General features: G+C 41.0%; 1 protein-coding gene across 1 annotated transcript in view; it reads left to right on the forward strand.

Annotated features, from left to right (window-relative positions):
• Nucleotides 1-11,319, forward strand: part of serpine3 (serpin peptidase inhibitor, clade E (nexin, plasminogen activator inhibitor type 1), member 3) — a 32,679-nt gene extending 21,360 nt beyond the window's left edge. Inside the window, exons 5-9 of the mRNA XM_034186475.1 lie at nucleotides 3,825-4,023; nucleotides 4,096-4,196; nucleotides 5,883-5,969; nucleotides 6,048-6,131; nucleotides 11,142-11,319. Coding sequence (XP_034042366.1) covers nucleotides 3,825-4,023; nucleotides 4,096-4,196; nucleotides 5,883-5,969; nucleotides 6,048-6,131; nucleotides 11,142-11,185 — 515 coding nt within the window. The 3' untranslated portion in view covers nucleotides 11,186-11,319. The remainder of the gene's footprint in view (nucleotides 1-3,824; nucleotides 4,024-4,095; nucleotides 4,197-5,882; nucleotides 5,970-6,047; nucleotides 6,132-11,141) is intronic.
• Nucleotides 11,320-12,709: the final 1,390 nt, after the last annotated feature.

Below are 12,709 nucleotides of genomic sequence, written 5' to 3' on the forward strand. Positions count from 1 at the left end.
AATTAATATGTGTTTTCCACCTTAATTTATCATCAATATAAACACCAAGAAATGTTATATCTATTACAATTTCAATATCATGTAATAATAAGTTTCTGCCTAAGTTCCTGGACTTATTCCCAAATATGATAAATTTAGTTTATCAAAATGGAGCGATAATTTGTTTGAATTGAACCATTGTTTACATTTCTGTAATTCATTCTCCATTAAGTCCAGGAGCTGTGCCAAATGATCCCCACTACAAAACATAGTCGTATCATCAGCAAATAAAATATAACTTACGGACTTGGAAACCAAACATATATCATTAATATACAAAGTAAAAAGCAATGGCCCAAGGTCTGAACCCTGGTGCACCCCACATGTAATTTTTAAGAATTCAGAATTTGTCCCACCGATGTAAACACACTGATACCTATTGTGTAAGTAGCTCGTTATCCAACCATGTGCCAATCCCCTGATACTATACTTCTATAACTTGTCCAATAGCAAAGTATGATCTATAGTATCAAGCGCTTTCTGTAAATCAACCCCCCCCCACACACACACACAGTGTATTGCTTATTATCAATCGCATTGGAAATTTGTTCAACAAAATCCATTCCAGCTAATGAAGTAGTGCGATTCTTTCTAAAATATATTGCTGCTCGCTAAGGATATGATATTTAGTTAAGAAATCATTTAGCCTCATTACAAATACCTTTTCCAAAATTTTAGAAAATTGTGGTAAGAGGGAGATTGGCCTATAATTAAAAAAAAAAAAATGTTTGTCACCAGATTGAAATAATGGTATCACTTCAGGTATTTTCATTTTGAAAGGAAATTTCCCAGTCATTAATGACAAATTACAGATATACGTTAAAGACTTAACAATATATTCAATAACACTGTTAACCAAAAACATATCAAAATTGTCACTATCAGTTGAGTGTTTTTAAGTTTATGAACTGTGTCAATAATTTCTTTTTCATCTGTTCCTTTAATAAACAATGAATCCAGAACTGTATTAATTGATTTGCTGTCATCCAATGAGCACGTTTTAATACAATTGAATTTGCAAAATTTTTACCCATGTTAACAAAATAACCATTAAAATGATCTGCTATAGCTTTGTTTTCTTTAACAACTGTGTCAGTGTTTCTATAAAATAGGCAGGATATTATTTAACTACTTTTTTCTTATTTAATGTATGATTTCAATTAAAAACTTCCAAGATCCCAAATGCTTATTGAGTATTGTTAGAAGGAAAGGTGATGTGACACAGTGGTAAACATACCACTGTCCCAGCTTTTTTGAAATGTGTTGTGTTGCAGGCATTCATTTCAAAATGAGCAAATATTTGCACAAAAACAATAACATTTATCAGTTTGAACATTAAATATCTGGTCTTTGTGGTGTATTCAGTTGAATACAGGTTGAAGAGGATTTGCAAATCATTGTATTCTGTTTTTATTTACATTTTACACAACGTCCCAACCTTATTCAATTGGGGTTGTAAATGTGGCGAAGCAGTTGAGTTGTTTTTACTCCCATTCGCCTTGTCTTCCCATCTCCACTGGAACCGGAAAAAAAATGCACTTTTCGCAAATGCTTCGGTGACTGCAGCCGAAAATAAAACAGTACACCAGAGCGGCTGTCCCCATTAGTGGTCAAATCCCGCAATATCACACAGGGCTCAAACGAGACTGCGGTGCCCTATAAACTGGACTGGTCCAACAACACTACTGCACTTCATAAGAAAGGCTAGAGCAGACTCTACCTGCTGAGGCGACTCTGGGCTTTTGGCATGCGGAGGGCGCTCCTGAAAACCTTCTTTGACTCTGTAGTGGCATCAGCCATTTTTTACAGAGTGGTCTGCTTGTGCAGCAGTATCACCACTGCTGAGAGGAGGAGACTTGCCAAAGTGATCAGGAAGGCCAGCTCTGTCCTGGGAAGTCCGCTGGACTCAGTGCAGGAGGTGGGAGAATGGAGGATGATGCCTAAGATGTCATCCCTGCTGGAGAACATCTCCCACCTCATGCGTGAAATGCTGACTTCACTAGAAAGTTCCTATAGCGACAGGCTACTGCACCCCAAGTGTGTGAAGAAGCGACACCACAGGTGCTTCCTTCCTGCTGCTGTCAGACTCCACAGGCAGCACTTTTCTCAGTAGATCTTTGCAATAATAACTTGTACACTCATGTACAACATTGCTTGAGCACTCATGTGCAATATTATGATGCACCTTTTTTTTTCTTGCTTGTAAATAGTGCATTCTACAGTATATATTGTTATTCTGCACACAATTTGACTTCTGTGTGTTTTTGGTATTTATTTTCTTTTACCTTACTTCTGCACACTTTGCCCAGTTGTTCTGTGATTGTCCCTTTGCCACTGTAGCATCATCATTTTCTCCATCATGGGACTAATGAAGGATTATCTAATCTTACATTTTTGGTGGTTTATGATGCAAATGTTTTTTGGTGTGCCACACAATATCAACACACCAGCACCACTTAATCACACCTCATTTTAGACTAACAGGAGTGCTGTACATGAGTACACAATATTTGGACAACGTGAGCACTGAGAGCAAAAAACACAACAGCATCAAACACAAACTACAAGTAATGTTTGTATTGGCTTTTTTACTCCTTTGTGCTAGGTAAAGGAGAGGGCCTCAAATGTTCACACACACTCTCTCTCACACACATACATACAGCCATCCATCTTTGGCTGGTACTTGTGTACAGTGGTCCCTCGTTTATGGCGGGAGTTACATTCTAAAAATAACCCGCAATAGGCGAAATCCGCGAAGTAGTCAGCGTTATTTTTTTTCAATTATTATAGATGTTTTAAGGCTGTAAAAACCCCTCACTACACACTTTATACACGTTTCTCAAACAGGCATTAACATTTTCTCACTTTTCTCTCTTGTGTAAACACTCAAAGTTCAAACCTTAGTAGAAAAATAAGGCCAGTATTATAGAATGAAACCAAAGATCAAAACCTGTTTTCAGGCCCAAACATTTTTTTGAGAAATAAAAATAGAACATTTTCCTATAAATAATTATGATGGCTTTTAGAACTAACAAATTTAATTTTAACGATCAACCTACGAGGTTGGACACATAAGAAATTATTAATAGTGGCTCACCAGCATTTCACAGTTCATCTTCGTCCTGGCACCGCTCCGCTGTCGCGTCTTTTTCCACTGAGTGACACCTTGGTGCAAGGTGTCTTTTTCCGAGTGAAGAACATAGTTATGCATAGTTGTTGGCGCTCTTTTTTCTTCTGGGTGAGAAAATTATAAACAGGCACACGCAGAACACAATGCGCATGCTCTCTCTTCGCTCATTGCCACCGGTCTTACCGTTGCGGGGTATACGGATGCAGGACCCACAAAGAATCCAAGTCATTAAAAAGATACAAACCTCTCTCACTGGCCACAGAGCTCTGCGGCTGCGGTTACCGAGACCATGCAGCGCTGCGGATTTTCCCACAAGAAGTCGCGATTACTTGAGCCCGCAGACTCAGTAAGCGCATCGGAGGCAGTGAGAGCAATCACAGTAATGCCGACCGGCCCGCCTGATAAGGACGCAGAACACAATGCGCTGTTAAAAAAAAAAAGAAGAAGCATCATGCAAAATTGCACTAAAAAAAATTTGCGAAACTGCGAGGCCACGAAAGGTGAACCGCGTTATAGCGAGGGACCACTGTAATTCAAAGTCACTGCTTTGGTTTCTTTCTACTTATTGCTTATGACATTACACTTAAAAATAATCATTTTTGTGAAGGATGCAGCTTTAATTTGCAAGAGTAACCTCTGGTCCCCTCTACGGCAGGCCAGTTCCGGACGGTGTTGGGTCAGTGGTACACTGTACTGGAGCTACCCTTCCTAGGACACTTGCTGTGTCTTCAGGTGATCCTCCCAAGTGAAAGAAAGACACTACTGTCCTCCCTGGAGTCCCAGCTCACCACACGTCAGCTGTCCTCCTGGGATACGGGTCTACGCAGGACCAAGATGGACATTTTCATGCCCAGGTTAAGATCCTGTACTAAGCTTACAGTGTTTTAAATATGGATGATGGTAACTTGTCTGTTTGGTATTTATAGGTTTAAAATGCACAACATGTTCAACCTGAGGTCTGTGCTCCTCTCCATGGGCGTCAGTGATGCTTTTAACCCCACTGCAGCCGACTTCACTGGAATATCACGTAATGCAGTACTCACTGTACATCATTCAAAGTACAGACCTCAAAGTAAAGTGTCACTTCATGCTGTCAGACTGTTCTATCAAATCAGGAAAGGTACAGTGCTTCTGGAAAGTATTCACAGCACTTCACTTTTTCCTCATTTTCTTATGTAACAGCTTTATTCCAAAAGAGGTGAAATATATTTTCTTCAAAATTCTACACACAATACCCCATAATGACTTTGTTTAAAATAATTTTTACATTTAAAAATTATTTAAAACACTGACCCAGTGTAGGACCATATGTTCACTGTCAGTGTTAATTTAAAACTGCCAGTGTTAATATAACACTGGTGATTAGCATTGGCAAACGTCTGCTACCCCGTAGTGGGCAGCAGATACTTCACAGATACAACAGCTTGTTCTTTAAAGGAGCATTTATTGGGCAGCACGGTGGCGTACTGGTTAGCACTGTTGCCTCACAGCAAGAAGGTCATGGGATCAATTCCCACCTGTGGCCTTTCTGTGTGGAGTTTGCATGTTCTCCCCATGTTTGTGGGGGTTCCCTCCAGGTGCTCCGGCTTCCTCCCACATCCCAAGACATGCAGGTTAATTGAATTGGAAACTTGAAAAAAAAGTCCAGGGCCTATATCTGTGAAGCAACTCAAAGTCCTCTCAAAGAGCTCCCAGATTAGACTAAAATTTCCTGGCAAGGAATCTGAGCTAAGAGTGAGCCAGCAGGTGTCTGAGAGCAACTCTACGCAAGGAGGGGACAGAAACTCCTACCTTTGTGAGGAGGCGTGGTTGACCCTTTTGCTAGGTATGATGTAGACCCCTAAGAGCTGTGATTGGTTGTCATGGAAAGGGGAGAGGAAATAAAAAAAACAAATGCACTCCACCCTCCTAGTCGTGAATGGACAGTGAAATCAACCAATCATATAACCTGAACTGCATTAAGATGTGTAATTATGAGGATAACGTTGTTATGATGATGAAACGCAGCAAAATTAAATGAATTGTTACACAGTGTGAAAATGTTTGAGTGCACCTCATTCACATGCTGATAATCTAGGTATTAAAAGAGTGCATGTGTGCGCGCATGAGTTTATAAAGTACGTTCATTGTGAGCACATAATATAACTGTTAATATGTTAAAAATAATACAGATAATAATAATAATATTAACAGTGTATATGATAACAAGAACCAAAACAATTTATAAATACATTAAAACAGTAAATCAACACAAAATAATTACATAGATCAAGTGGGTCGTGTGTTACTGACTCACTGTCATCCTACATACAGAGAATATCGCTGCTTCCTCTCTGTCTTTTCTGCCTTCTCCTCTGCTTAAGACACTCTTAGGCTTCTTAAAAGTCCTCCTCCCTACTCTTACCAGTTTGGCACCTTAGGCGCTCTCTTAAGGCCTAAGGTGCTTTGTTCTTCATCTTACCAAGGGAAAATTCTAAGAAATGTCTAAGAATCGAGAAATTCTAAGATTTTTCTTAGAATAACGTCACTGAGAGCTATTTTTAGTCTTAGGCTGCTTCGTGCATATGGCCCCATGTGTCACTTCTAAAACAGAGCTTGATCTCAATGGGATGAACCTGGTTAAATTTAAAAAAGTTCTACAAACAGCAGAACACTGTTTTAGCTGTAGTTTTATTGTTAAAAAAAAAAAAAAAAATTTACTTATTTTCTGCAGTGGAGAACCGTCTGTACATATCTGATGCCTTTCATGAGGTCAGAATAGAAGTCAGAGAAGAAGGCATGAAGGCAGTGGCAGCTACAGGTGAGCAGAGAGAAATGATTAACATGATTTTGTAAGAGCACTCTGCAGGGTTGCTAAGAACATGTCTGAACTTTGCAGCTATGGTACTCCTGAAACGCTCGCGTGCTCCTGTTTTTAAGGCTGACCGGCCATTTGTGTTCCTGCTGCGACAAATCAACACAGGTATTCATTTCACACACACACACACACATTAAACTCAGCTCCGCTTTCATGCATGACACCAGGGAGGGGTCACCAACCCTCCTCATAGAGCAATGGACAATTTCAAGCTGCGCTTGAAACTGCACTTTAGACTTGGGAACCTCTCATCATTAGAAACACCAGCTAACCTGTCAGGTTTCCAGGGAGTGAAATGGCCACTGGAGGTGAATTCCACACCATATCAGAAAGTAATTTTATTGTCATTGTTTTTGTTAACCCACAAGGAATGAGAAGCAGTGCTGCAGTGGTGTGAATATCGATGTAAAGCCCCGGTCACATGGCACTAACGAAGGACACCAAAGCCAAAACGAAACAAGAAATCTGGACTTACGTTGACTTTCAGAGACATCATTTAACCGTCATCCAGCTTCATTCCTGCAGCTGGCACCTTGTCAGAATTTTCAAACTGTTGAAAAATGTGAACAAATCCTGACGACAACCTCAATTCATCCGTATTCCGTTTTGCTTTCTGTCTTGATGGTTCCTCATCGTTTGCGTACTTCCCGTACCGTCAGCGTTCCGTTTGATTGTCGTCCAATTTCATCCACCATCTTGCATGAACATTGACAATATCTGAACAGATCAATAACTAAAGATCCTCTCCAGCCACAGATGGCATGTGAACGTGCGCACAGCCGTCTGTGGCGCACAGCCGTTTGTGTGTGTGCGCACAGCCTCTCCAGCCAGAGACGGTATGCGAACGTGAAAATTTATTGTTTTGTTTTGGCTTCAGTGTCTTTCATTAGTACCGTGTGACCGGGGCTTCGTTGCTAGGAAAGTTCAGTAACCAAAATACCAACATTCTGTGCGCAATGAACATGTTTTCACTATTATTTGATTTGTTTGTGCAACTGACATCATTATTCAAGCATTCAAAAGGCTATTCCTACCTCCACACAACTCCAGCCACACACGCGAAAGTTTCTTGACAGTTCTTGTTGACCGAAACCGCGTCTCACAGCGGCAAGTCAATAAACGAGTAGTGCAGTCAAGAGAAACATGATAAACTACCACTCAGGATAGTGAGGTCAGGTTAGCACTGAGCAAAAACAGTTTCTGTCAAAGATGGAGTGAATGAACCGGGGCTTTTATGCAGGTGTAATGATGGCTGACAGGTGATCAGCTCTGTAGCGCAGTGCCTGGGGAAAGAGAGGGAGGGGAAGCAGAGCACAACAAGACCTCAGCTGAGATACTTCTTGGGGATGGTGACCTATTTTGCAAAGTTCATCCCAAGGTTTCCCACAATAACAACAGCACTTAGAATGCTTCTGGAGCAAAATAATGGGTGGATGTGGCAACATGAGTAAGAGAATTGCTTTCAGACACTAAAAAAACATACTTACAACAGAGCCAGTACTGAGGTTCTACGACCCAAAGAGGAACACAAGAATCTCTGCAGACGTTTCACAACATGGCTTAGGAAATGTTCTTCCACAAATGTATGAGGAAACATGGCAACCAGTGGCCTATGTATCCAGGGACAAGTGTAGAGGTCAACTATGCACAGATTTAGAAAGAACTGCTAGCTACAACCTATGCATGTGAACACTTCCATCAATATGTATATGGTCAAGCAGCTGAAGTGGAAACTGGCCACAAACCCTTTGTCACCATCATGTCCAAGCCATTGTCAAATGATGATACAGCGCTTACTGATAAGGCTACAGAAATATGTTGTGAAGATGACATACACACCTGGAAAGTACATGTATGCTGCAGATGTTCTGTCCAGAGCAGTGGACAAGCAGGAGAGTCTTGATGATGAAAAATGTGCTGATATTCAAGCATATGTTGACATGATGATGATGATGAACAGAACAGAACTGATTAGACAAGAGACTGAAAAGGACGAGACAATGAGAGAGCTCAAAAAGATAATCAAAAGAGGATGGCCTGAACACAAAAGTGACTGTCCGCTATACTGTAAGTGCAAGACTATTCCAGGCCCAGTGCGAAAAGACATGCTAGAAAGATACACGAAGGGCACTTGGGGAAACGAAAAATGCAAATGCAGAGGCATGCAAGGTTATGTATTGACTTCAAATGAACCAAGATATTAGCCCCACCACAGCCTGGTGTAAAATATGTTTGACATATCGAACTCAACAGCAAATAGAGCCGTGACATACCCTGTTCCCAATAGATCATTTGAAAGAGTGGGAGCAGATCTGTTCGACTGCAATGGTAAAAACCACATCGTAGTAAGAGATTACATTTCAAAGTATCCTGAAGCTGCAACACTCCAGACAACTTCTAGCAAAGTGGTCAATGCATTCCTGAAAACAGTCTTTGCAAGACATGGTGTGTGCAAAGTCAGCTGGTATCAGACAGTAGTCCACAGTTTACAAGTAGAGGGTTTGCTGACTTTGGCAGTGAAAGGGGGTTCAAACATATAACATCCAGCTCACATTATCCCAGATGAAATGGCCTCGCAGAGAGCTCAGTGAAGGTTAGCAAAAGTCTCGTGAAGAAAGCACATGACGGAAAGACAGAATTTCATCAGTTTAATGGTCTATCAAAGTGCAGCACTGCAGAATGGCCAACCATCAGCCCAGATGCTGATGGGACAACACATACACACAAACTTGCCAATACAGGAGCACCTGCTGACACCAACAGAGTCAAAACTTATAAAATCAGAGAAAAACAGAAACAAAAACAGCGACATGACACGAGAGCTAAACAACATGCAGGTTTGTGGTTAAAATGAGTTGCTTTTTTTAGTTATGTTTGTTTGAAAAAAAATATGGGTTTTTTTCTTTAAGGGGGGGTGTTGTTGCTGTTGTTGTTGTTCTAAACTACATTACCCAGCATGCTTGGGGTGGGAGGGCCACAGTGTAAAATGGTGTCAGTAAACATTTGGAGAAACCCACACAGACCGTCTCAGTCTTCTGTCTGCTTTTATACATAGGCAGGATGCGTTACAAATGTCATATTTGCATCATTCTTGGCACATTCCTGACATTCTTAATGTGACTTAACGCATCTGAATAGGTTTCTTAACAGTGCGTGTTGGTGCGTGATATTCGTGATTTTCCTGGAGCATGTTTTTGGCTGTCAAAAACTCTTCCACAAATGTCATGCACCACCCTCATTTCGTCTCATGTCATGGAGGTCGCAACCGAGCATGTTGATCTGTCTTGATTAATGATGATCCTTAATAGAGCATGACAGCATTCTTCTCTGAAGTGCGCACAATTGAACCCTGCTGCACCGCATTCAGTTTCATTGCTGCAGTATGCTGAAGAAGGACAGTGGTGCCAAGTTGGCTAAAAGTTTCGTTCCAGTGCCCCTCAGTGCACTCCTGCAGGTGTTCCACCTGCTGCATGTGCCTAATGTTTGGGAAAACGAGCGAGATGAGAGCCGCGTGGAGCCACACACCTGGCTCTCTCCATCTTTTCCTCTCTGCGCCACTCCATGGCACAGAGCCAAACTAAGCATGCAGTCGCAAAGTCCTTCTGCTGTGGATTTTGAAGAACAAACTGGAGCGATCTGAATTGTTCAGCAGCTGATGGTTGGATGAATATGGGGGTGTGTGTGGAGACAATTCACCTCATTCACAATGTGACAGAACTTAACGATGCACTGTTACACGCGATAGCAGCAATATTTGGAGAAACTACAAGGGAAGATTGAAAATTTTTGAGACTGACCCAGAAAAAGTAGGGCGTGGATCCCCATCTTATGCATTCTAAGAACATTTCTCTTGACAATATGTGAAATTTTGACTCACTGGGTGCAATGGTGCAGACACAATATTGCATGTGTCTGCAATCTGTCTATATGTCAGATTGGCAAGATGGACAAAGCTGGTGGGTGTGCTGTGATTCAGTATCTCATGAAAAAGGAATGTCTCTGAAGGTGATCCATGAGGACATGGTAATGACATTAGGAGAGGATGCACCATCTTATACTACAGTTAAACGCTGGTCAGCTGAATTCAAGAGGGGTAGAGCAAGTGTCGAAGATGGGGCAAGATCAGGAATACCGGGGACTGCCACCTTAACCGATATGATCCAGAAGATCCATGATATGGTCCTCGCTGATATAAGAGTAAGTGTACTTCAGATATTTCACAGGAGATAGTTCATTTGGTTCTGACAGAACTGAGCATGACAAAACTTTCAGCATAATGGGTTCCAAAGCTTCTTATGGCCGATCAGAAACACATGAGGTTTTAGATGTCCTGGTTTTTTTTTTTAGGCAGATCCAGATAACGTCATGTGACGATTTGTGACCATGGTTGAAACCTGGGTCCATCACTTCAAACTGTACTTCAAACAACAGTCGAAACAATGGAAATGTGGGTTCTCCACCGCCAAAGCTGTCTCATCTGCTTGAAAGGTCAGGGCCTTTGTCTTCTGGGATGCTGAAGGCATCATAATGGTGAACTATCTCCAGATGGGACAAACCATCAATGGAGCCTATTATGCTTCCCTTTTGCAACAACTGCTGGAGAAATAAAGCAGAAGCAGCATGGATTGCACCAACAAGGTGTTCTTTTTCACCAGGACAATGCTCCTGTCCACACGTCAATCATTGCAATAGCTGGCATTCATGATTGTGGCTTTGAACTTGTTCTGCACCCACCTTATTCTCCTGCTTTGGCTCCATCTGTTTCCAAACATGAAAAGGTATCTTGCTGGAACTCATGATAATAGCGATTACAATGTCGTATCTGCAGTGGAAGACTTCCTTGAGCTCCAGGATAAGACCTTCTGAGAACAGTATTAAGGCACTGCAGCAATGTTGGAAAGTGTTTGGACTCACATGGAGATTATGTTGAAAAATAAACATTACAATAAATATAGTCGTGGCTTCTTGGTCGTGCTCAAAAAACATTTCAGTCACCCCTTGTATCTCATTCACTTTTTCTACAAACAAAAGCTTTTGTAAGCTGAAGAATTTCACTGATATTTCAAACATCAGATAGGTGGTTTGAGTAATTTGTAACTTTGTGTGTTGTTTCAGGATCCATCTTGTTCATGGGCCGTGTGGTGAACCCGGCTGCCTGAGCCCCCTGATCACTGAGAACTCTTCAAACCTTTCCTATTTCACCACTATTTATTTGTGGACCAAGCAGAGGCTTCATTAAGAGGGACAATTTTTTTTTGTACAGATGTGTAAATAAAATTTTAATACATTTTTACATTTGGGTGATTTTTTTTTTTTTTTTTTTGGTTTGTTTTTTCCTTGATATTTAAAACATCACATTTTCTCCCAACAGTTACTTAAATGAACAAGCTGGTTTGTTTACTTTATTAATGTCCACTTTCTAAGTATAATACAGTGCATCTGTAAAGTATCCACGACACTTCACTTTTTCCACATTTTGTTATGTTACAGTCTTATTCCAAAATGGAGTAAATTAATTTTTCCCCTCAAAATTCTACTCACAACACTTTATAACAACAACATGAAAAAAGTGTTTTGTTTTGGGGTTTTTTTTTTTGCAAATTTATCAACAATAAAAAACTAAGAAATCATGTATATAAGTATTAACACCCATTGCTCAATACTTTGTTGATGCACCTTTGGCAGCAATTACAGTGTCAAATCTTGTTGAATTGGATGTGGAGCGTCGGTGCACGGCCATTTTCAGATCTCTCCAGAGATGTTCAATCAGATTCAGGTCTGGGCTCTGGCTGGGCCACTCAAGGACATTCACAGAATTGTCCTGAAGCCACTCCTTTCAGAATCATAATAGTCTTTATTCGCCAAGTATCTACAATAATACAAGTACTTTGACTCCAGTTTGAACTGTACTCTCTCTGTACAAGCATGTATAAATACACACTAAACACTAAATAATTCACAATAAAAAATGTGCAAACAAAAATATGCAATAAAAATGTGTGCAAAGGAGAAACAAACACATTGAGGTTGTTGTCGTGTACCACTCAGGTTAAACGAGCTTGAACAAACAATGAAGGTGCACGGGAACTATCAGCATTTATATAACGGCTGAGTGGATCCTTGTCATTTGATTGGTGCTTTGTATGTCACATGACTGATTAATTCATCCCATTTCTGTTGCATTGCATTTAGAGTGTAAATTTGGTTCCATACGTTTGGTACCATTGCAATCTGCACACACACGCACGCGCGCACACATGATTGTGTGATCGTGCACGCACACACACTGTTGGCAGGAAGTTGGAAAGAAAAGCTGGAGTCATTTCTGATGTGATTTTTTTTTTCGCTGGACTGAGGATGTACCCAGCCTTTTTTTTGGTAGTACATGCACGTATAAGTGCTGACCAGGTTGTGTGTGTGTGCGCGCACGAGGGGGACAATGACTCTCCCGAGACATAATTTGACTCAGCTAACTGACGCTGCTAATTCACACACACGCACGCACGCACACACACACACACACACACATACATACATACATACACAAAACAAATCCACTGTGCTGTCTGGAGGCTGTTAGCAGGAAGAAAGAAGAAAAGCTGGAGTCATTTCTGACGTGACTGACCCAGTTGCGTGTGTGTGTGCGCGCGCGTGCACACGCGCGGGGGACAATGACACAATGA

Source organism: Thalassophryne amazonica, chromosome 14 (assembly GCF_902500255.1).
Source record: "Thalassophryne amazonica chromosome 14, fThaAma1.1, whole genome shotgun sequence".
Taxonomy (NCBI): Eukaryota; Metazoa; Chordata; class Actinopteri; order Batrachoidiformes; family Batrachoididae; genus Thalassophryne; species Thalassophryne amazonica.